This window comes from Anabrus simplex, chromosome 3, assembly GCF_040414725.1.
Source record: "Anabrus simplex isolate iqAnaSimp1 chromosome 3, ASM4041472v1, whole genome shotgun sequence".
Classification (NCBI taxonomy): Eukaryota; Metazoa; Arthropoda; class Insecta; order Orthoptera; family Tettigoniidae; genus Anabrus; species Anabrus simplex.
In genome coordinates, this window is record NC_090267.1 from 105,847,206 (window position 1) to 105,873,842 (window position 26,637).

General features: G+C 37.2%; 1 protein-coding gene across 1 annotated transcript in view; it reads right to left on the reverse strand.

The window, feature by feature from the left end:
• The window catches only part of otu (ovarian tumor), a 328,266-nt gene that overhangs the window by 190,358 nt on the left and 111,271 nt on the right, over positions 1–26,637 (reverse strand). The window contains exon 5 of the mRNA XM_067144171.2: positions 4,436–4,590. Coding sequence (XP_067000272.1) covers positions 4,436–4,590 — 155 coding nt within the window. The remainder of the gene's footprint in view (positions 1–4,435; positions 4,591–26,637) is intronic.

Consider the following 26,637-nt stretch of genomic DNA (forward strand, 5'->3'; position numbering starts at 1 on the left):
CAGAAATGAACAAATGTTGATCTACGAAGATTTACAGAAATAACAGTAGTGGCTTCATACTGTGCTCTCATTTTATGAAGAAACCTCGCATCACTCTTCTCCGCAGCATGAGAAGCCAGGTATTCAAAAACCTCCCAGTAGCTAGTTGCTTATGAGAATTGTACTGCAATGTGCATGAGAGACTGTTGCTTTTGTATTACTATGTATATTGCTTATGTATTAAGTAACTGATTGGAAAATTAAGTATACATCGAACAGCAAAGTCATTTGGTGGAATGTTATGTGAAAAACAGGAACTCTGGAATATGAATTTAGAAATTTGCTAGTAAATATCCACAACTAACATCCCTACAAAATCTTGCATTTCAAAATTGGTGGAAAAAGTAGCATACAACAGGTTCAGTTTGTAATTCAGAAGAAGCAGAATATCCCGAAGTTTATCTCCAGGTAAAACTTCTCATTGTGATTTATACACGAATTCTAATTTGGCTTCCCGGTCACTCCACGCAAGATTTGTGCTGGACAAAGTGGAGGCGGGACAGGTTTTTCTCCAGGTACTCCGGTTTTTCCTGTCATATTTCATTCCAGCAACACTCTCCAATATCATTTCATTTCATCTGTCAGTCATTAATCATTGCCCCAGAGGAGTGCGACAGGCTTCGGCAGCCAGCACAATTCCTATCCTCACCGCTAGGTAGGGGTTTCATTCATTCCATTCCTTAACTGGTCAGATGACTGGAAACAGGCTGTGGATTTTCATTTCATTTCTAATTTGGCTGTTAAGAACCTGAACAGACCTGAAAAACACTGGAAATGAGGTGGGTAGGGTTGAGGCTCTGGTCATGGGGTATTCCATCGTTAGACACGTGGGGAAAGTGTGTGGAGGAAAAGGAACCAGGGTTGAATGTTATCCAGGAATTAGGTTGAGGCAGATGTTGAGGAAAGTAGGAGAGAGGGAGGAGGGGAAGGAGAAGGTGGTAGTGTTTCACGTTGGTACCAACAACGTAAGGCAAGCTGATATAAGTACAAACATAGTTGGAGATGTGTGGGAACTGGTAAATGCAGCACGGGTGAAGTTTAAGAAAGCGGAGATTGTTATTAATGGAATACTGTGTAGGAGGGATACTGACTGGAGGGTGATTGGCGATTTAAATGAGACTATGGAGTGGGTTTGTGGGAAACTGGGAGTGAAATTTCTAGATCCTAATGGGTGGGTAGGAGATAGGGATCTGGGCTCAGAAGGCCTTCACTTAAACCGCAGTGGTACGTATAAGTTAGGAAATTTGTTTGGAAGGGTAATGAGGAGGTACATTCAGGGAAATGGGGTGGCCTAGGGAGCGGTGATAAGGGAACAGGGAACTGGAAATCAAGTAGGGATGACATAAAATTGTTACTGTTGAACTGTAGAAGTATTGTAAAAAAAAAAAAGGAATAGAATTGAGTAATTTAATAGATATAAGACATGATATTGTATAGGTTTTAGGGCTTGTGCCGTGTCAAGAAAATAAGGTGAAATTCTTAACGTTTCGCAGAAAACTGTGCTCTGTGTCCTCAGAAGAATTTCTCAGTTTCAGCTTATACTCACTGAATTCGGAAAAGAACTACAGACCCAGGATCGAACGACTTTACAATGTCATCAATAATTCCAAAAGGACCAATTCAGTCAACATGGGATTCATCACCAACTACAAACATGTTGCTTAAGTTTTGATACCCAGGAGAGCCTGGTAAACACTTAACCACAAAAGGCCTAAACATGGAGTATGTGGGGCCTCCTGTTCAAATGCAAGAAAATTTATTTTCCACAGTGTGAATGTGAAGCTGATAAACATTGTTCAGCATGTTCTATACAGGCTTATGCAGGAGATCCAAAAGACTTCCACTTTTTAACATCTCAGCCAACTGAATATGTTCAGAGTTCTAAATTGTAGTTATTTTACTATGCATGTAATGTAGTGAAAAGTCAAATGCTTCTTAATAATATAGTAAGAGGAATTAGGGAGTGGAGTAATTTACCAAGGGAGATGTTTGATAAATTTCAAACTTCTTTGAAACCATTTAAGAAAAGACTAGGTAATCAACTGAAAAGAAGTTTGTTTTAACTAATTTGATAGCCTATAAATGATGCATAATATAAGGTAGCACTTTTGTTACTTTATGTTGCATGAGTGGTCACAAACCATCTAATAGATTGAACATAAGATAAGACAGGAGCAGACATCAGATTATTTGTCAATATTATATAGTCTTAGTGTGCATTTTTTTTTTACATTTTTTCACTGTTTATCATTATTATTATTGTTGTTGTCGTTATTATACAAACATGTTCCTATCACATACCGTCAAACGGGGCAATTTCGGACACAGAGGTGGTTTCGGACAGTATGGTAGATTTGCCATATTTTGTCGCATAGCAATGAGCCGCTGGTGCTTTGCACTACTGCGTGCGTTTTAGTTCGACCTTGAGGTTAGGTTTCCCGCATTCTGTGCTTTTTATTACGAATCGACTTCATACTTTGGAAAATTTCCCGTGTGCACTGGCAATGTTGAAAGTTCATGCAGTATCATTAAGTGGATACTTTCAATTGCCGCGGTCGGAAGGAATGCATTATAACTATGGTTTTTAGTGAGTTCAACTGACTGAAGTGTTTATAAACCTTTGCTGTGGAATTTTGGTGTAATTTAGTGAAAAATAGTGTTTTATGCACATTTTGCTGAAAATTGAAAGCAGTCTGGGTGATTTTGGACAATACCTAGAAATTGTCAGAGGCAGAAAGAAGCTGCTTTGAGGGGCGATTACGATACCAAAATTATTTTAAAAAGCCGTACGTGATATTAAAAGTGTCCAGTTGTCTTATAGGAAAGCATTTGATTTGTATGGTAGGCCTATGCCTTGGTCCATCCTATAAAGTTAAGTGCGGAATGTACATCCTAAAAATGGGAAGACAAAATGGGAAAAAGACAATGCTTAAGGAAGCTCGTCACCCTCCGGCCACGCTCCAACCCAACACAACCTGCTACTTCCCGCTGCTGCCGCAAATTAAATGTTCTTCCTGGGAAGTCTATTTTTGGCCTGACTTCCGCTGAGATGAAAGCAATGCAGAAGTGCTGACGCTGGCAGCAGCAGTGAAAATGAATGCGATGAAACACACAATGAATGTAATGACGTTCTGGTGTTGCAAGAAGAGGCTTTTCTTGTTGCAGATTATAAATACAAGTTGAGGAACAAAGAGCATACAGGCAGTATTTTGGCCTGGCCTGAAATATTCGTTCAAGGGATGTGGGTGTCAAATCTTGCATCCATATAAAAATAGCAGAAAAGTGTTTGTGTTCCCTAACATCCCTGTTGAGGATACAATAGTTAAAGAACAAATTTTGAAAATACTTCCACTCCAAGTTGAGAAGAGAGGAATGTTTATTTTCAAAGAAAACGTATTTTAGATTTATAGGCCGTGGCAACTACTCGATCTTTTTTTGCTCTGAGATTTGTATCGTTTGTAAGAAAAATTATTAAGATTTCTCAGTAGGATCTCTGTACGGTTTATAACTATTAATATTTCAATTTAGACCATAAAACTTTACATTAACCTTGTCAGAAAAAAAAGATCGATCTGTAACACATTACATTTATCATTACAATGATTTTAACCAGTTAGTCATATTTTGGACACCCTCAGTACACTTTAAATAGCACAAAACTAAAGCAAAAAGAACTATTTATGTCTGAAATCACCTAATACGCTTTGAAAATTCGGACAGCGGTTTAAAATGCATGTGCGTCCAAAATCACCCCAAAGTACGGGGTGAATTCGGACACTACTTTATGTTTTCTCAGGAAAACCCGTGTTGGTGTATATTTTTCGTTTGTAGGATATTGCATTAATTGGATATATTCCTCATTATTAGGATGAAACACAATACAATTTAAGATCCCCTTCATGAGTTGAGACGAAAATAACTTCAAAACCGTACAAAATCACCCCGTCTGACGGTATATCTAGACCAGACAAAGCGGCATACAAATGGAAATGTGTGCGATCTCACAGATTTATTTTAAATCATGCTACTGTACAAACCCAAAGCTGACTAGGGTTCTCACTCAACTAGTGTGTCATGCGCACACTACAGTAAGCATATCAGAGGGGAGAGACAGACGATGTTAACAACGCATGTGTGGCAATGAGAAAACTCTGCCCTCAATCTGAAGGCTAAGAGAGCCCTAACAGAGGGTTAACAATATTTTATAATTTGTGTTGAAGTAATTCTCAAAAAAAGATGTGACATAAGTGGAAATAAAAACATAAATTAGTAGTTTCTGTTCAGAATTCCAATCATAAATTGCATTTTGCTTGCCTGAACTCTGATATAAATCCTCTCTTAAAAGAACCTTCATTTCACAACTAAAGTACAATTTAGGAGTAAAGAGAAAACTTACACTGACAGAATGCTGCCTTCTCGATGTAAGACTTGGAATAAACAGAATCATAATGACCATCAGATGTTGAACACAGTAAAATTGTTTCCTTGAAACCATTGCTTGTTGCAATCAAGGGTGGTTTTCCAGACTGCTGAAAGACTAGAAAATCTCGGCTAAAGTAAAAGAAAATGATGAAAGTTAATCATTAGGAATTGTTTTATACATTTTAGAATAAGTAATGCAAACAGAGCAAACAAGTATATGAACATAAATTCTCAAAATGAGGTGCTTGAAAGTATGACAGATGTAATGGCATGTGACTTTACATAAGGTGGAATGTATTATATTCATTGGAGAAAGCCAAATATCGTACACAAAGACAGAAAGGCAGTCATTTTAAGTAAGTATCTTAACATGTTTATAAATGTAATGTTTACAAGAAACTTAGTGGTACCTAAAAGAGTAATAAAAAAATCAAATCAAATCAAATCAAATCAAAATCTCTTTATTTGCAAATGAGGTGTCTACCTCGGTGGCAAATGGTACACTAAAATACATTATTGTCAAGCACTAAATTTTACATTAACAGGAAACGAAGAAAATTTTCCTAGAATACAATATTATACAATTTACGCTAATAATTTTTTCTATTAAACACACACATCATCCTTAATAAATTTATATAGTTTACAAAATTCTATTTATAATATCTTACAAACATAGTCAACTCATTAGAGTACGGTATGTGAAATTACTTCTAATAATACTATACAACTGCTATAAGATTAAAATTAACATTGAATTTATTTACATATTTATATTTTACCCATTTTGGAACCTAAGTAGCATAACAACCTGCTGCGTCTTAACCAGAGCCCCTTTTGCCACCACTTTTCAGAGTTCCTGAAGGGCCTTCACAGCTACCGTAGCGATCCCAGGGCCCTCGAAGTCCCCACTGTACTTCACCCCTACAGGCAGTCCCCTACTTGGGCTGTCCAAACACCTTAGACCAGGGGATGGAATTAATTTAATCACACACATTTATTATTTACAATATCCTGCACTGGTCGAATGCTCTCTAACATTTAATTTATTATCTCTGTTGTTGTTTATTCTCTTCTTGAATATCTGTACAGATTTTGGAAAAGGATCAAACACTACCCCTGGTAAACTGTTCCACTCCTTCACGCCCTTCCCAATGAAAGAAAATTTACCCCAATCGCTTCTGCTAAAATTCCTTCTAATTTTGTACTTGTGGTCAGTTCTACCAATATAATTATTTTCCAACCGAAGCCTCTCACGGATATCTCCCCATGCTTCTTCTCCTGTATAGGCTCTATATAATCCTATAAGTCTAGTTTTCTCCCTTCTCTTACTTAAAGTTTCCCACCCAAGTTCCTTTAACATTTCTGATACACTACTCTTTCTCCTGAAATCCCCTGTTACAAACCTTGCTGCTTTCCTCTGCACACCATCTAGTTCTTTTATTAGGTATTCTTGGTGAGGATCCCAAACACTGTTTGCATATTCCAATAATGGACGAACCATACTTAAGTAACTTTTTTCTTTTAATTCTTTGTTGCATCCTTTAAGTAGCCTCATTATGACATGTAACGATCTGTATGCTTTCCCAACAACGTCATCAACATGACCCTTCCAGTGCAAATTACTTTCAAATCTCACACCTAAGTATTTGCACTTGCCATCTTTTGAGATAACTACCTCATCCAAAGTATATTCAAATTCAGTTTTAAAGCTCCTGTTTGTAAATGTTGTAACAGTTGATTTGCCTCCATTAATCTTCATATTATTTTCTTCAACCCATTCCTGTATACTGTCAAGGTCCCTTTGTAATTCTGAACAATCCTCAATGTTATTTATTTCCCTATAAACAATTATGTCATCTGCATACAATCTTATTTTCGATGTTATATTGTTCCCTAAGTCATTTGCGTATATTAAGAAAAGTAACGGACCGATTATACTACCCTGCGCAATTCCCTTCCAGACTTTCTCTTCCTGTGATATATTATTTCCTACTTTGACTTTCTGAACCCTTGAATTTAGAAATGTTCTTATCCAACGTATAACCCTTACGTCCAATTTTATTCCCTCCAATTTCTTTAATAATATTCCATGTTCCACTCTATCAAAGGCTTTGGAAAGATCTATGGCTATGCAATCTAACTGGCCTCCTGAATCTAACTGATCTGATATGTCCTGCTGAAATCCCACCAGTTGTGCCTCGCAAGAAAATTTCTTTCTAAATCCATACTGGCTCCTCATGAACCAATTTTTATCATCACATATCCCTCTGATGTACTTTGCTATTAAACTCTCCAGTATTTTACAAACTGTACTCGTCAGGCTGATTGGTCTGTAGTTCTCTGGTTTCCTTTTATCACCCTTTCCTTTATAAATTGGTATTATTATAGATTCCTTCCATTCCTTTGGTATCACACTATTATTTATGACATAGTCAAAGAGAAATTTTAAATAAGGCACTATATACCACCCCATTGTCTTTAATACCTCCCCAGTAATTTGATCACTTCCTGCTGCTTTTCCTTGCTGAAGCAGTTGGATTTCTCTGAAAATATCTTCATTTGTGAATGAGAAGCTTCTTGTTTCCCTCTGTGTCTCTCCCTCTCTATCTTCTGTTACGGTTTCCAAGTCCTGAAAATCTTCTACTGAATCTCGGAATTCCCTACTAAAGAGGTTTGCTTTCTCAGTATCTGTTAAATAGTGTTCACCCCCTTCTCCCACCATTGTAGGAATTTGGATTCCTTTTCCTTTTTGATTCCTAATATATGAATACAGCTTTTTCCATTTCCCTTTGTGGTCATTACCCTCTTGAAGAATGCCATTCATATAATTCTCTTTTGCTTCCTTTTTCACTCTATTCAGTTCCCTCATTAGTTGTTTTCTAGTTTCTCTATTCTCCCTACACACAAGGAAGAACACCACTTTCCTATGATGGTAATGATGTGTTGGTGGAACTTCCAACAGCAGGGTGGAAAACACACTTTTTATTACAGTTTTAATTGTTTTCATTATTGAAAATACATTTGTAACTAAAAAACAAATGTGGGATAAGATATGCCAGGATTTTTCTGCTATTACATAAAAACTTATACACACCTTCTTCTTGAAGTCTGACAACAGGATTCACTTTCCTCGTGGTACTCTTGTATGATTCATATTTCAAACAACTTTGGAAGCTATGTAGTATATTCTAATTGTGATATCAGTATGGCCTCTTCCTTGTGAAAACAAGCTGAACCTTAAGAACACTACATAATTCTAAAGCTCGTTAACAGACGTCCCTATTTTGGTTTACGGTGCAACCTACCTAATTGGAATGGTTAAGAGTTGGCACTCCCTGGTTTATTTATTCAGTTCTTGAGTTGCCCCTATCGACTAACAAATTTAAATAGCCCAGCTCCCCATTATAAATAAGGTAGATCTTGGCCTCCCAGAATCCATCTTGACTGGTGTACTAACATGTGAGGGTCTCGTTTGCTTAAGGCAGTGGGCAAGCTGGGGCAATATCTAAGGTAGGCGGCTTCCGTAATCCCGATCATGTGAACTTGTTTATTTGTGTGTGGTGACTGGAAGATATCAGCGTTCTCCTCTAGCGTGTAATGTTGTGTCTGACTCGTTGGCTGAATGGTCAGCGTACTGGCCTTCGGTTCAGAGGGTCCCAGGTTCGATTCCCGGCTGGGTCATGGATTTTAACCTTCATTGGTTAATTCCACATGACAGATGCCGTCCAACCTCGGAGGATCTGCCATACAAGAGCTGCACTCAGCTAGAAATAGCCACACAAAATTATTATGTAACGCTGTGCCACAATTACAAAATTTTAACGTACGGTTTTGTAAATTAATTTAACTTTGTAAAATGTAGGTTTTTCTTAGTTTACTAGCCAAGGATGTAACCACCCGAGTGGGTGTAATGTCATAAGGAAGCACTAGTGTAGACCCTCGTTCACTTTGATTTATTCTAAGTTTTTCTAAATTTCCATTCTTGCATTTTTGGCTGTTAATTTCCCTTGCTTAGTCACAAGGTAGAATGGGCCCCATTAGGTCTTCTTGTGATCATGTCTTGGGACTGCGTGAGTGGTTCAGCATCCCCTTCTTGTGTTCGGCCTCTTTTCTCAGTGGAAATTTAAATTTACACCAGGCTTTGTACTATGAGCTTCTGCTACTATTTATTCTGGATCCTTCTGATCCAAGTTTTGATTCTGTTACTTCCATGTGAAATAAGGGCAGTGAGTGTCAAGGGTGTAAAAGCTTTGAAAGGCTCTCAGGATTTTGTTTCCTCTCTGGGAATAAATTAAGAAAGTGCCATAAATTTAATGTCAGACTCTTAAGGTCTTAAAGGTTGTGAGTTTGTTCTCTCTGACAGAATATTAATTGAACAGTTTCCATCAAATCGGGAACTCACTCACTCAGGTTATGAAGAATACCAAAGTTTTGTCTTAACCTAACACAGGATAACAAGCCTTGAGGAACTGGGAGTTCATTCTTCCCAGTTGTTAATCACAACATGTTGTCATTGAAAACTTTCTAAATATTAATTCCTATTATTTGTTAACTGTTACTTGTAACTGATTTGAGGAAAGAGAGAAAGAACAAACCCTTTGGAATTACAGCAAAATGTTTAGTTTTCTCTTGTGGTCATTATTTGTAAAATACCTCTGACTCTGCCACTTCTTCCCATCTCCTACCCTTGTTGTAATGCTAATAACTGTTTTTAGAAATATACAGACAGACTGTCATCATCATCATCATCATCATCATCATCTTGTAAAGGTTAAGCCTTGTCGCCACAACCATAGAAGTCTATCTTGAGCCAGTCTTTTCAACTCAGCTTGGGTATTGGAGTCCAGTCTCTGAAGCAAGTTCTTGAAATAAGACATTCTGGGTTGTCCTCTTCCTCTTTTCCCTGCAATTTTTCCTTCATTGATGTTACAAAGAAACTCTTCATGCCACAGAATGTGACCAATACACTTTATTTTCTGTTTTTCAAAGTTACCAGACTGTGTTTTTCTCCTACCTCTCTAAGGACTTAGGTATTGCTCTTCATTTCAGTCCCACTTATCCTCTGCATTCTTCTCCAGACCCACATTTCAAATGCCTGTAGTCTTTTTTTTTCCTGCTCTCCTAATGTCCAGCTTTTGCAACCATACAGAAGCATGCTCCACACAAAGGTTTTTGCAAAGGTCTTCCGAGTTTGAATATCTATATGATGGTTGGTCAGCAGATGCTTTTAATTTGTTCTACTTGGGAAATTTCAGATGCTTTCCTAATACTGATTCAGATCCCATTAAACAGGAATCAAGAAAGGATTAAAACTTACATAAGCACCAGCCAGTAAAATGTAATTTAAAGATTTAGACACATTTATATGGACATGGTAGTGGTAACTTCGATACTATCAATGGAAATACTGTTTACTTTTTTGGTCACCACAGTAACAAAGGCAGATCAAATATAAACGGGAATTTGAATGTACCGCTGCTGTTAGTAGTAATTCTGAGGCAGGGCTTTGCCAGGATGTTGGTGGGGGTGTCTGGAGAAGGGGTTTGCGCGCGCGAACGACTGGAGAGCTAGGCTGCTTCACTATGCCACGAGTGAGCAAGAGGTGCACACGTCCGTTGTGCAATGCATCATTATCAAATTTTTCATAAAAGAGGGCACCAAAACCTCCAAAATTGAGACAGCTCTGCACACAGTTTGGGGAAGAAACACTTTCGCAGACTCAAGTGTATAAATGGGCTAAAAAAAATTGTGGGAGGAAGAGAAGCTGTGGAAAATGAACCTCATGAAAGGAGACTGATGACAAGCATCACTGCAGACAACATTGTTTTGTCATTCGTGACATTATTGGTGAAGTTCGATGAATAAAAATTTTGAAAATTGTTTTAGCCGTAGCAGTAAGTTGCAGAAGTGTTCAAACCATCATCCAAGATTAACTTCATTTAAGAAAATTGTCTGCCAGGTGGATTCCTCGTCTCCTCAACTGGGAACAAAAATCTTTACTCCAGGAAGTTTGTCAGAGACTCCTGCCTCGCTACGAGGAGGAAGCACAGGATTTCTTGAATCGTATTGTGACTTGTGATGAAACTTGGGTGCATCATTACACCCCAGAGTCAAAGCAAGCAAGCAAGCAAGCGTGGAGTGGCGGTGAAGAGACGAAGCAGATCCATTCAAGGCCATAACATGCCCATCTGTTGGAAAGGTGCTTGCAACCATTTTCTGGGACTTTGCAGGTGTTTTGCTGGTGGATTTTCTTCATGAACAAAGGACAATTAATGCAGCCTATTACTGTTGCTTTTGGATGAAGCACAAGCTGCGTATCGCAACAAGCGACGCCGGTAACAGATCCGAAACGTTTTTCTTCTCCATGACAATGCAAGGCCGCATACTGCCACTTTAATATGGGAAAAACTGAAGGAAATTCACTGGACACCTCTGGAACACCCTCCGTACAGTCCAGATTTATCACCCTGTGACTACCATTTATTTGGACCACTCAAACAAGACCTAGGATGACAGCGGTTCGATATGATGCAAGTGTAGAGCCGTTCATGCGCAACTGGCACCGCACACGTCCCTCTTCTTTCTATCAGGACGGCATCAAAAACTTACCAATCTGATCGAGAAAATGTGTGTCAAAGGCATGACACTATATAGAAAAGCGATCTCTATGTATTTTTTTTTTTGTTGATGCAATAAATTTAAAAAAATAATTCCCATTTATATCTGATCTGCCCTCATAAAATTTGTAATGGAGCCATAGTCATTGCCAAAACTTTGAATCATGTTTTAATTGGATATTGGCCTGTTAACAGTATGATCATGCTTATAAAATTGAATTCAAGGCCATGTGCACTGAACACCATCCAGATTTATGCACCAACATCTGCAGCACCCAATGAAGAAACTGACAAAAAAATTATGGCCTTCTGGAAGAAACCTCCAACAGTGTCCCAAACAGATAAATTATGGTTATTCAGGGAGACTTAAATGCTAGAATTGGAGAGAAGAATTGTGATGATTGTATTAGTTATATTGGACATTTTGGTCTGGGAGTACAAAAGGGAAAAAAAGCTGTTACAATTCTGTATGGGTAATGACATGACTGAACGGTTGGCTGTTGAGAGAGCTCTTGCATTATTGTAGTGATAAAGTAGTGAAAACCTGTTGAAATAGCTTAATTTTGTGTATATCTGATTCATTTAGTGCTGTTTATATAGTGGTGTTTAGTGCTTGTTGGTAGAAATTGGGAGTAGTAATAATTATTTAAATTTTGTAACAAGTAATTCAGTTGGTCTTCAGTAAATTACGTTTTCTAGGTTAAGTAGGCTAGCTAGGTGCACCTTGTTTCGAATTTAGGTTTAGGTAATACTTTAGGTAACAATATTAACTTTAAAAATATTTGTAAATATCTGTAGATTCGTTGGTTGTACTTACAAAGGCAGATTATCATAAGGAATAGTACCGTAACTTCTGCAGCAACTTCTCCGGTATTTCGTATAGATATACGTTCAAACTATCGCGAAGGTAATAATTTACTACATTAAAAAACACGATACGCCTGTAAACTTCCATTTAAAAAGAAGTTAAAAAGATTACACGGTAATAGTTAACAGTCGTATTGTTATTGATTATTGTCGCTCCTCATATTCAAATATTGCATTGTTGGCTACAGTCGTGAACAAAGGGTGTAGTGTAGTCAAGTAAATATAAATGAAAATCAGCTGACCTTGTATTCCATTCATTTGTACTTCTGAGTAGGTAGTTAGTATCCGTAATTTATATTTCGCTCCCTCAATCTTTCAGTATTTATGAGCGGTTAGCTAATAATAATAAAGTTCATATATCCCAGTAATTGCAGTTCAAGTCCCTGGAGTAGTAGTAGTTGTTTTGATAGAAATATTTGAGAAATTATTGTAGACAACCTCATATTTTTCAGTAGGCCTAATTAAGGACACTTTTTTTTTCTCTGTCCCGTGGAGTAGGGAAAATAATAGTAATCCACCAGCTGTAATAATCACATAACCACATTTCAGTAGAATTGTAGTGAAGATAAGGTATAATATATTAGATAGTATCTTGCCAGTTATTTTTCTTCGTGTACGGCAATCCTTTTGATACTTAAGCATTTAACCAAACGCAGTGTAGTGTAGTTACATTGTAGTATAGATACAGTACATTTAGATAGTGCCGTATCTTGCGTGCTATATTCGTGTGTTATCTTTCGTGTATATCTATTAGACCGTAATACTAATAATAATTTGTCTAAGCATTTAGCTTCGTTGGTAATCTTTGAGTACAGTAGTTCTTGCAAATTTCATTTCTGTTGTGCTTAGTAGTGACATACGGTACGGTACCGGTATCGTAATTAGGATACGTCTGAAAGTAGTTTAAAAATTACTGTAGTGTACTGTACAGTAGTATACGAGTAATATCCTATTAGAATTTAGTGTGCTTATTTTATTATTGTAAAATATTTGTGTAGTACTGGTGTGGTAGAGGTATCCGTAGAAACTTTTACTAAAATATTGTTGAAATTAGGATAGGCTTAATTGCAGTTTGGAATTGTGTAGTTCTTGTGTATTACTTTCGATATTCAGTAATTAACAGCAGCTTTTATCCTGTTAGGGGTTTTAGGATAAAAAAAATAAAAATAAAAAATAATAGAGCACGACTAAGTAGTATTGTAGTGTAGTCGTATATTAATTACCTTATTGTTGTGTACTATCCCAGACAATATATCCCTCCGTTCATTTATTTATTTTTTTTTCAAATAAGTTATTTTATTTTTTTAATTTAAAATTTTCCCCCCGTAAAGAATGGCTAAGGAGCGCGAGTGTACTTATTGTGGGTGTGGTGAGGCATTGAGGGGTATGAGGGAGGAGTTGGAAAGTTTGAGGGAGATAATTAGGATTCTCACTGAAGACGGGAAGGAAGATAGGACTCCCTCAAACAATGTACAGGTTACAGTAGGTGTACAAGAGGGAGGGGAAGGAAAGGGAGGAGTTGTAGAAGACAGGTGGTCTAATGTTCTAAGGGGAAGGAGATTGCAGGCCAAGGGCTCTATTCAGGATCAGAATTCAGGACAGGTGTCTGTGCGAAATCGGTACGAGTCACTCCAGGTAGAACAACAGAGGGAAGATGAGGGACAGGGAACTGTTGCTGAGATGCGTGGAAGTAGGAGGAAGGGAAAAGGTAGGAAAGGGAAATGTAGAGTAGAGGATAGGAAAAGACAGGTGGAACAGGGTCATGGGAAGGAGAATAGGGAGGAGGAAGTAGCTTCTGCAGCTATCAGGAAAGATAGGGCTGACCAGGAGGGGAGGGGATCAAATGAGGTGGGTAGGGTTGAGGCTCTGGTCATGGGGGATTCCATCGTTAGACATGTGGGGAAAGTGTGTGGAGGAAAGGGAACCAGGGTAGAATGTTATCCAGGAATTAGGTTGAGGCAGATGTTGAGGAAAGTAGAAGAGAGGGAGGAGGGGAAGGAGAAGGTGGTAGTGTTTCACGTTGGTACCAACAACGTAAGGCAAACTGATATAAGTACCAACATAGTTGGAGATGTGTGGGATCTGGTAAATGCAGCACGGGTGAAGTTTAAGAAAGCGGAGATTGTTATTAGTGGAATACTGTGTAGGAGGGATACTGACTGGAGGGTGATTGGGGATTTAAATGAGACTATGGAGTGGGTATGTGGGAAACTGGGAGTGAAATTTATAGATCCTAATGGGTGGGTAGGAGAAAGGAATCTGCGCTCGGATGGCCTTCATTTAAACTGCAGTGGTACATGCAAGTTAGGTAATTTGTTTGGAAGGGTAATAGGGAGGTACATTCAGGGAAACGGGATGGCCTAGGGAGCAGTGATAAGGGAACAGGGAACTGGAAATCAAGTAGGGATGACATAAAATTGTTAGTGTTGAACTGTAGAAGTATTGTAAAGAAAGGAATAGAATTAAGTAATTTAATAGATATATATTTACCAGATATTGTAATAGGAGTTGAATCATGGCTGAGAAATGATATAATGGATGCAGAAATGTTCTCACGGCACTGGAGTGTGTATCGTAGAGATAGGATAGGAAAGGTGGGAGGGGGAGTTTTCATTCTGGTGAAAGAAGAATTTGTAAGCTACGAAAAAGTTAAAGATGAGACACATGAAATTCTAGGTGTAAGGCTCATTTCTAAAGATAATAGGCAACTTGATATATTTGGAGTGTACAGATCGGGAAAGGGTAGCATTGATGCGGATTCGGAATTATTTGATAGGATAATCAGCTATGTGGGAAACGACATAGAAAGAAATGTGATTGTAGCGGGAGATCTGAATTTGCCAGATGTCAATTGGAAAGGAAATGCGAACGACAGGAAGCATGACCAACAAATGGCAAATAAGTTAATATGGGAAGGACAGCTGATTCAGAAAGTGATGGAACCAACCAGAGGGAAAAATATTTTGGATGTGGTGCTGATAAAACCAGATGAGCTCTATAGGGAAACTGAAGTAATAGATGGTATTAGTGATCATGAAGCTGTTTTTGTGGGAGTTAAAAATAAATGTGATAGAAAGGAAGGTCTTAAAAGTAGGACTGTTAGGCAGTACCATATGGCTGATAAAGCAGGTATGAGGCAGTCTCTAAAAAGTAACTATGATCGGTGGAAAACGGTAAATAAAAATGTAAACAGACTCTGGGATGGGTTTAAAGAAATTGTTGAGGAATGTGAAAACAGGTTTGTACCCTTAAGGGTGGTAAGGAATGGTAAAGACCCACCTTATTATAATAGAGAAATAAAGAGACTAAGAAGGAGGTGCAGACTGGAAAGAAATAGAGTTAGAAATGGCTGTGGAAGTAAGGAGAAATTGAAGGAACTTACTAGAAAATTGAATCTAGCAAAGAAGGCAGCTAAGGATAACATGATGGCAAGCATAATTGGCAGTCATACAAATTTTAGTGAAAAATGGAAGGGTATGTATAGCTATTTTAAGGCAGAAACAGGTTCCAAGAAGGACATTCCAGAACAAGGGGAGTGTGTATGTGAGGATCTTCAAAAGGCAGAAGTATTCAGTCAGCAGTATGTACAGATTGTTGGTTACAAGGATAATGTCGAGATAGTCTCTTCCTCTAATGCCAAAGAAGTAATAAAATTTACGTATGATAACAATGACATTTACAATAAGATACAAAAGTTGAAAACTAGAAAAGCGGCTGGAATTGATCAGATTTCTGGGGATATACTAAAGACAATGGGTTGGGATATAGTACCATATCTGAAGTACATATTTGATTATTGTTTGGCCGAAGGAGCTATACCAGATGAGTGGAGAGTTGCTATAGTAGCCCCTGTATATAAAGGAAAGGGTGATAGACATAAAGCTGAAAATTACAGGCCAGTAAGTTTGACAAGCATTGTATGTAAGCTTTGGGAAGGCATTCTTTCTGATTATATTAGACATGTTTGTGAAATTAATAACTGGTTCGATAGAAGGCAATTCGGTTTTAGGAAAGGTTATTCCACTAAAGCTCAACTTGTAGGATTCCAGCAAGATATAGCAGATATCTTGGATTCTGGAGGTCAAATGGACTGTATCGCGATTGACATGTCTAAAGCATTTGATAGGGTGGATCATGGGAAACTACTGGCAAAAATGAGTGCAATTGGACTAGACAAAAGAGTGACTGAATGGGTTGCTATATTTCTAGAAAATAGATCTCAGAGAGTTAGAGTAGGTGAAGCTTTGTCTGACCCTGTAATAGTTGAGAGGGGAGTTCCTCAGGGCAGTGTTATCGGACCTTTATGTTTTCTTATATATATAAATGATATGAGTAAAGGAGTGGAATTGGAGGTAAGGGTTTTTCGCGGATGATGTTATTCTCTATAGAGTGATAAATAAGTTACAAGATTGTGAGCAACTGCAACGTGACCTCGAAAATATTGTGAGATGGACAGCAGGCAATGGTATGTTGATAAACGGGGCTAAAAGTCAGGTTGTGAGTTTTACAAATAGGAAAAGTCCTCTCAGTTTTAATTACTGCGTTGATGGGGTGAAAGTTCCTTTTGGGGATCATTGTAAGTATCTAGGTGTTAATATAAGGAAAGATCATCACTGGGGTAATCACATAAATGGGATTGTAAATAAAGGGTACCGATCTCTGCACATGGTTATGAGGGTGTTTAGGGGTTGTAGTAAGGATGTAAAGGCGAGTGCATATAAGTCTCTGGTAAGACCCCAACTAGAGTATGGTTCCAGAGTATGGGACCCTCACCAGGATTACCTGATTCAAGAACTGGAAAAAATCCAAAGAAAAGCAGCTCGATTTGTTCTGGGTGATTGCCGACAAAAGAGTAGCGTTACAAAAATGTTGCAATGTTTGGGTTGGGAAGAATTGAGAGAAAGAAGAAGAGCTCCTCGACTAAGTGGTATGTTCCGAGCTGTCAGCGGAGAGATGGCATGGAATGACATTAGTAGACGAATAGGTTTGAATGGCATCTATAAAAGTAGGAAAGATCACAATATGAAGATAAAGTTGGAATTCAAGAGGACAAACTGGGGCAAATATTCATTTATAGGAAGGGGAGTTAGGGATTGGAATAACTTACCAAGGGAGATGGTCAATAAATTTCCAATTTCTTTGAAATCATTTCGGAAAAGGCTAGGAAAGCAACAGATAGGGAATCTGCCACCTGGGCGACTGCCCTAAATGCAGATCAGTATTGATTGATTGTGACAAATGCATTATTTCGACATTATTATAGATGCTCTTATACATGGATATCATCTGATGACAGAACCTATAAAAAGTAGCTAGAAATAGTCTATAATGAATGCCAAAACCTACCCAGGAGCAGACTGAGGCTCTCATCACGTGTTGCTTGTCATGAATTTTCATCCAAAATTTAAGAGGACAACCAGGAAAAGACAGGAGATTTCACATGGAATACAAATCTCCTTTAAAAAAATTGAGAACTAGCTAAGCTGAAACAAACTTTTACAGACATCTGAAGATCAGTCAGCAAGTGAGATAAGGAAAGAACTAAAATCTGTAGTTACCAGCACATTTCATGAGGTTAAGTCCAATAAAAAATAGAAGAAAACCTTAGCTAAGCTCTAGGAGTCTCTCTCTAATTGAAGACAGAAAACATGAAAAGAAGTGGTCATGCAAATGCCACAAAGACTGAGATATATCAGTTCTGAGCTGTGAGATATAGAAGAGGTGCAGAGATGAACAGAAACATGAAGTTTGTGATGTTGTTGAGAGACACAGCCAAAAGAACCAGACTGGGGATCTATTTAAGAAGTTGAAAACCGTAACATGTGATTTCAAACCTAGTTCATGGGCAACACTAGGAGAAGATGTACTATCACTAACGAGAAACAAGCCAGCATTGATTGGTGGCAGCATTACTATAAACATCTGTATACTGACATACATGGCCAAAATGATCACATAAAATCTGACTTCAAAGAAAATGAACAATCAATCCTGTGAATGGAAGTAGAATATTGTCATTAAACATATTAATAGTTGTGGAAATGAAATTAACCCCCCTAGAACAGAAGAAACCCCTGCTAGATGGAGTGAGAAAATTGGTAAATCAACAGAGGCCCCAGCATAAGCGATTCCTGAAGAAAGAGGAGGGTACACAGTTCAACCAGTACCTGCACTGCTTTCCACTAAACGACTTCTAAGTAATAATGTGAGTGAGGGAGGTAATATTGAAAAGCTCATATTGTTCATACGAGGGAAAGCCATATCAGAAGCACCAAGTGGGACTGATCAGTTCCCATATCACCAATAGGCATTACTATGAAGAAATTTATTACAAATGCATGAGCTGTAATGATTAAATTATAAATGAGGTCATCACCAATTAGATATCCTGGCTGTTCTAGCTCTCCCTGGATTAGCAAGCTAAGGGATGCACCTACTATACCGGCTCAGGCACCGAAGATGAAAAATCTAATGTTCCAATTTCCTTATAACTAGTTGAGAAACGTCATTGTTGTGATAGGTTGGCTGAGGTTACAGGCAGTAAACTGGTACACTTATTTACGTCATTTTCTCCCCTACCAGGCTTTATAGTCAATAATGACATAAGACTGCAATTCTGAAGGAGTAGGATAAAACTACTAAGGCTTAAAAAATATTTTGTCTTTATTTATAGCTGTGATGGCCATTAGTTAAAATAAAGCCTTTAAAACATGGTGCAGACGATGGAGCTAAAAGGTAATCCCAAGATTGATACACCTGTTTGAGTACGACAAAGAAGAAAGTAGAACTGAGAGAGTTAAGCAGAGTTAGCTTTAATTCAGTGTAGGAGAAAAGGAATGCAAGGAATGTTAGCCGAAGGTAGTAGAACAAAGTTACATGGAGTTATGATTACAATGAATTGGCAGTTTATATCAGTTAGGGTTTGAATGATAATCATTTGGGGGAAAAGCCGAGGAAATGAGGTAATCCATCGAGAGACAACAGGAGAAGGAATGTGCAGGATTTTGTAACCCGGTCATTGGTTACTGTTAAAAAGTTTTGATTGATTTGGTAAATGTGAAGTGCGTTGAACACGAACACAATAGATAGACCGAGGAATGTGTAGATGATAAAATGAAAACTCTCATAGGTTTTTACCAACTACTATTGCTTCAATTATTCAACCAACATGGTTGATAGAAGAGTAAACAATTAGTTTTCATAAAGAGCTTTGATTTAAACCTCCTAATAATCCAATTAAAACTAAGGTAATTATGATTATGCTAATGAAAATGTTTATTTCAATAATGTAAGCTAGGAGTATTAACAGGGCAATTTTCTGTCAAGTTATTAAAATAAAGCAGTTCTTTCATCTTAATCCTATCATTCCTGGAAATCTAAAACAGAAGCAGGTGGCTCCCATTTTTAGTAACAACGCTGAACAGATTATGGTATGAAAGATTCAAGAATCTGTAATGAAAGAGTTGTGTGAAAATGTAAACATGAGAATGATAGAGAAAGTAGCATAGCTGAGGTGAGTGCTTGTACAAGAAAGTATTTCAAGGATGCTTCAGTCTATGTTTTTGTGTTAGATGTAAAGGCAATGAGTCTACCAAGAACTAAAGTAGCAGTAAAGAGGAGCTTTGCAGGAGTATTAAAGATTAAAAAGGAGGACAGTCCTATTTATGGGGTATGAACCCATTAGCCTACTGTATATTTAGCTTACCTTTCTGTAAGATTATTTGTATATCTAGGTGTATGAAACACAAAAGTTTTTGATACTTTAGGGAGTAGTTTAAGTCTATTAGATATAATAAAGGTAAATAATTACATGATTTACTCTATCACAGTCATCCTTTTAAATCAGGCACTTTTGCTAAAAAAATTTAAAAGTACAAGTGTTAGAGGATGGTGCAAGAGGGATAATTTATATATGAGATTCCTTTAGTTGAGAGGAGGCAGCACGTTCTTGGTCCAGGAGCACGGGGGGTGGATGCACATTTTTGCAATTTGGGGTGGCATCAAATTTTGGAAAATTAAGGGGTGTCAATATTTGATTGAATTAAGTATGGTTGATTTAAGTTATTAAGAGTTTTGAGATTACCAAAAAAATTTAAATTTTTGATTGAGGACCAAATTTAGGATTGAATTTATTTTAGGTGATTAATCTTGGTAACAATTTTTGGTCAGTTACAATTGTATTATATAATATTAATAACATATAGAAAATGTACATTTATTGGATGTTGTTATGCATCAGTAGACTAAGTGCTATTTGACGAAAATTGAGTTTTTGGCGCTGTCTTGTAGAGGAAGGCTTGAACTATTTATAAAAAATTTCCTACTGCATTACAAGAGGCCGTTAGTTGTCAGTAAACTGAAAACCTAAGCGACAAAGTGGGAATCGGTAAGAATGTGAAATGCATCAGTAGTTCCAGTTTGCATCATTAGACCAAGCGCCACATTTCTCACACTGCACGTGGATGACAGCGAGGGAGCCCACATTTTCGATAGTGCTAACATTTTTACGTGGTGATACATCGAGTGGTTTATCAAGTGACGAAGTTCAGCGATGTTTCAAGTACTTCCAAAAGTAAGTAGAAGGACAATGCTACTAATGCAGCTTGCTAAGAAGGTTACATCGGAGAATGATTCTCTAGAAGAACTTTCTAAGGTAAGTATCAAAATGAGATTGTTGTACAGTATCTAATACGGTATTCTGCAATGAAAGCAATATTTCTGTATCGATATATTTATTCGAAGAATATGTGAAAGCTTCACTGTAACAGTGTTTTAACATGTTATGCTAGGTAATAGGTGCCAAATCAATGAAATGAATGAATTCCAGAGAGAATAATACCTGTTGCTCACCGTAAAATTTTCTGTCAAATATATTGTACAATAATTTAATTTCATAAAATTTCTGTTGCTCACGGTCAAATTCAAGTTTTATAAAACCTTTGATCAAATTTTTATAAAATAGGACATGTTCTATTCCGTAAATTAATTAATTTTAATGTCTCTCTCTATGAATTTCACCACATTCCTCTCATCCACTAGGCATATTTTTTTTACAAGGGTTCAATGGAGCTAAATTTTCAGCTTGTTTTTTGAGAACTGGGATCAATTCTTCCAGGTCATCTCTCAGTTTCACTGTTTGCCTGACTTGTTTATATTTGTCATTTTTTATTAACTGGTGTGGGTCATAAATCCTCTTTATTAGTTTTGAGATTATTCTTTAGTGGTGCAAATTTAAATTTAATTTTGACAATGAAGTGATCAGAACCAGTTATCGATTCCTCTTAATATGTTTACATTACAAATTTCCTTATGGAAAAATTTATCCATACAAACATGGTCTACCTGCCATTCCCCTTTCCTGCAATCAGGATTCTTCCAAGTTAAGTCGTTTAGTTTCCTTTTGAAATACGTTGATTTAAATATAAGGTTATGATCTCTGCAAAGTTCAACAAGTCATTGGCCATTCTTGTTTGTAAATTTATGTGGAGCGCGTTTTCCAACTATAACTCTATACTCTTTTTCCTTCCTAATTGGGCATTAAAGTCCCCTAATAAAATTTTAACATTACACTTATTTAATTTGTTTATTATGTGTTCAAGGAGATATCCAAAATTTATCCACATCTTTCTTTGTTCATGTTAGAAAAAAAATTTATTAGTAGGGGCATGGGTAGGGGCATGGGTATTTATTATTGTATAAATTTTGTTGTTGTAAAGGTAAGAGTTGCAATTCTTGGTGATATTGCTTGAAAATCAATTATAAAATCTATTATTTTTAAATTCACTATAAATCCTGTTCCAAATTGGGGGCATTGATTCTTAACTCTTCGGTCAGGTATCCCATTATAAATTCTATAACCTTGTGATTCAAAAGGTTCTTCCGTTGTGTTTCTCATTTTTCGAAGGCCTATTATTATTTATTTATATATTTTACGCCCACATTGGAGCACTGAAATCAATACATTTGAGTTAATTTCTTCTTCTTCTTCTCCCAGAACTTTTTCATCCTCTCCGACCTGGAAGCCCTTTGTGTGTCCGATATAGTATATTGTTTCCGTTCAACTGCTTTTAGTTTGAGACTTATGCTTTTGTTCTTCAAAATCCTCTTCTCTTTTCTGTCTTTGATTTGTTGCCGAGTTATACCCAATTCTTCCAAATCGTCCTGAACTTCTTTGAACCAATTATTATTGATTTTATTCTTCAAAAAGTAATCGAATAGTTGTTTCAATATCCTGGTGTCTGCTAATCTTGATATGTGACAGAAAAAGGAAATTCTTCTTTTACGCATTGTAGATATTATTGATTCACATTCACGATAGACAATGTTGTTAGGCAACAATCTCCACTGTCCATCAACTTGGTGTTTTTTATTAATAATTGTTCTAAGAATTCTTCTCTCAGTTTTCTGTAATTTGTCTGTTGTAGATTTTACATTTAATTTGAATAAAGTTTCACTAGCATAGGTTGCCTCTGGTTTAACTATGGAATTATAGTGTTTCAGCTTAGCGTTTATCGAAAGAGATTTTTTTTTATAGGTTGGCCAGGTAAGTCTTTGTGCTTGTTTAAATTTAGTTGTTCTGTGTTCTATTGCTTCTTTTTCATTTGTGTTCCATGTTATTATTTCCCCAAGATATTTGAATTTCTGAACAATTTTAATCTCTTTATTACTGTTCAGCTGAATAACTGGTAAATCAACTTTAAAAGTTGGCATCATTTCTGTTTTTTCAAATGAAATTTGTAATCCCATTTTTTTAGCTATAATTTCTAGTTGTTCAATTTGAAATTTAGCCTCTTCTATTGTATTTGCAAGTAATGCTAAATCGTCCGCAAAAGCAAGGCAGTTGAGTTTAATATTTCTACCGATCTTGATAGTTGGTTGGCATTTCTTGTTCCATTCACGCATAACCTTCTCCAATGCACAATTAAATAACAATGGTGAAAGTCCGTCTCCTTGTCGAAGTCCAGTTCTTATAGTGAATGATTCTGATAATTCACCTCTAAATTTAACTTTTGCCTTCGTATTTTTAAAAGTCATATTAATGAGGTTAACAAGTTTTTGATGTAAGCCAAATTCTTTAAGGCTTTTTAATAATGAGTCACGATGAATACTGTCGTATGCTTTTTTTAAATCTACAAACGTGATGACCAGACCCTTACTTCGAACTCTTTGGTGCTTCATTATCCATTTTAAACTAATGATTTGATCTGGACAGCTTCTACCTGGTCGAAATCCTCCCTGATATTCTCCAAGTTCTTGGTCGAGTTGTTCTTGGATTCTTGTGTATATAATCTTGGATAAAATCTTGTATGTAATATCAAGTAAGGATATCCCCCGATAATTATTTGGATCGGAGCGATCACCTTTCTTGTGCAGCGGGTGGATTATCGCTGTATTCCATTCCTCAGGAAGCTTCTCCGTGTTCCAAATATCAATGATGTATTTATGTAGGTTTTGAATAGTCTGATCATTAGCATTCTTCCATATTTCTGCTACTATTTGATTCTCTCCTGCTGCTTTGTAGTTTTTAAGTGCATTAATTGCCGTTTTCACTTCATTGTAAACTGGTGGTATAATCTTTTGTAATGGAGTTTTATTTTTTGGGTTAGGATCAAATTCTAAATGTTCCACAGGATCCTCACAATTAAGTAACTCTTTAAAGTATTCTGCAAGAATGTTAGCATTATCCTGATTATTGTGTGCCATTTTACCATTTTTATTTCTTAAGATAAGTGTGGGAGGGGTAAATTTAGATTGATATTGCTTGAATGTTTTGTAATAGTCTCTTGTTTTATGCTGATTGAATGTTTCTTCTATAGTGCTAAGCATTTCCTTTTGATAATTCCTTGTAATTGTCCTAATTTCTTTAGCTGTTTGTCTTCTGGCATTAATTAGTTCTTCTCGAGATTTTTCCGTTTTCCTCTGTTGATCATTTATCCATGCCTTGTGTCTTGCTTGAATTGCTTTGTCACATTCCTCGTTCCACCACGCATGTTTCTTTCTCCTTTTGATTGGGGCAATTTCTTCAGCTATGGTTTTAAGTTTGTTGATCATTGTCTCTAATTTGTCATTTAAAGGTGTTTTGGATCTCTCTAAATATATTTTATTATTTATTAAGTAACTGGGATCATAATTTCTCCTTGCTTTGAGATGATTATGTTTGTGTTTCCTTTTTGGTGTTAACTTGATTTTTATTTTTGAGATATAATGATCCGAGTCAATGTCTACCCCACGGAGGACTCTGACATTATAAATTTCTTTATGATAATCTTTATCCATGGCAACATGATCAATCTGAAACTCTCCCAATTTTACGTTAGGGCATTTCCATGTCATAAGTTTATGTGGTCGCCTCATGAATCTGGTGGTTTCCAAAACGAGTCTATGATCTGCACAAAGTTCAATTAATCTTTGGCCATTTTTGTTCGTTAATTTATGAGCTGGCCATTTTCCTACAACTGTGCGATACTTCTTTTCTCTGCCTATTTTAGCATTGAAATCTCCAAGTAAGATTTTTATATGCTCATCAGGGATCTTCGCTAATATGTAATCAAGTTCCTCCCAAAAGTTTTCAACTCCTTCTCTATCTTTATTGTTTTTGTCATTTATTGGTGCATGGACATTTATTAAAGTATAAGTTTTATTCCCTACTTTAATTGTTAGAAGTGCCATCCTCGAAGATTTTGAAGAAAATTCTTCAATTGAGTCTATTATGCTACTATGAACAAGAAAACCTACACCAAATTGAGGGACATTCTTCATTACTCTTTCTCCTGGAGGTCCTTTGTAGAGACGATAACCTCCTGATTCAATTGGGTCCTGGTCTGTGTTCCTAAGTTCTTGTAAAGCCATTATTAAAATCCTATGTTGGTCCATCACATCAGTTAAATGTTTCAACTTGCCCACCTTACTTAGTGAATTAATGTTTAATGTTGCAAAGTATGAAAATTTTCCTGATTTGTTCAACTTAAGTCTCTTCTTACATTGTTGGGTTAGTCCACTGTCTGTCAGCTGTCTGTCAATTGTCTGTTGGGCTTCCAGGCGCTCCGATTCGCCTAGGTCTTCTACTTGACACCCCACCGATTCCGAGTGGTGTCTTTGTGCAGATCCTTGTTGTTGTTTGTCCACACCGGTGGATTTATTCATTAGAAGACTCATCATCATTGATTGTCTGATCTTTCGATCGAAACATTTCTGACCAAGGTCAGGCTTTACAATTCCAGATGTGATCTGGAAAGGTGATTAATGAAGTATGAATTGGTGATGAATGAAGTGCTACAAGTTCATCCTAGTTGTTCAGGACTGGGAGTAGGCATTTCCTCCATACTCCGCATATGTTATGGTTTTCCCGCCAATACTCGGGTAGCTGATTGCAATCCATTATTTATCTAATTCATCTGCAAAAGTCTTAAAGTCTTCCAATTTTACAGAGAGAATTAATGTGTGTGTTCCAATGTAGTTAATTTGTTGATGTTTAATCCTCTTAAGTTCAGTTGGTTGCAAATGCTGACTCATTGCTGTCTCTCAGTTGGCTACCCACCAAATCCAAAGTAGCCTTCTTCTGAAGCCTGACTGGACAGGACAGTGGAATTACTTTCCTAGAAGACTTTGCCATATTGACTATTGAAGCCAACGAACCTTAAGTGGAGCAAGCTCTGATTTACAAATATGGTTGTTAACCACAGAGGTGGTTGTGCGTTTGGTCCGCGAGAGATATTTTATTTCGCTCAAGTCTGCCGGCAAGCCGGTGAGGACCCCCCTATCTGCCAACTGGGACACGCCACGTCGGAGTATCACCTCTCCGCCTACTTCGACACCGTAGTAGGTTCGTGGGAATAATAATAATAATAATAATAATAATAATAATAATAATAATAATAATAATAATAATAATAATAATAATAACCCGGTCAGCTTACGTGGGGGTCTGGTTCTGAAATGAGTAGGAGCTAGGCATAACCCTGCGTAAGACACTGGGGTGGGGGCCCTCAACCCCGACACGGCGCGTCCCATATGGCTGATAGGGGAATCTCCTGTAGATATGCAGGACAGGTGTGAATAAGGCTTAGCCAAATAAGCACCCACGGATCAAGTGAGGTAAACAGAGATATGGTTAACGGCCTCAATGGCAGAAGAGGACATATCCCAATGGCAGAGAGGGCGGAAGAACCGAATCAAATCCACTTCGCGTCTGACTTGCAGCAAGCGGCAAGTGGTCAGCGTCTGATCACCAGAGGTGCGGCTGTAAATATGCTCCAGGAACTAACAATCCCTGGTTCTACACCACTAGCGAAAGCTAGAAGATTGCTTACAAGCAGACATGACTTGTACAAGTAAAGACAAAATTACCCCAGGTGGACAATTCACCCACTATAAAGTGGCAACCAAGCATTCCGATTCTGGGGAGCTTGGGCGAATACGAGAGAGTAAGTCGGAGTGCTCTGATAAACTTCCACGAAAGACTCACACTTTCATTGGCACATTCAACATTCAGACACTGATTCAAACAGGACAACTGCACAATCTCACAACAGAACTTACAAAGCAGAAAATCCAAATTCTGGCCCTACAAGAAACATGCTTAACCGATTCAGAAACAATGGATTACAATAATTATAGGATCTTCAAAAGTGGAACAAACAAGAAAATTGGTAAAGGAGCAGCATTGTTAGGAATGGCCTTCTGTGGAGAC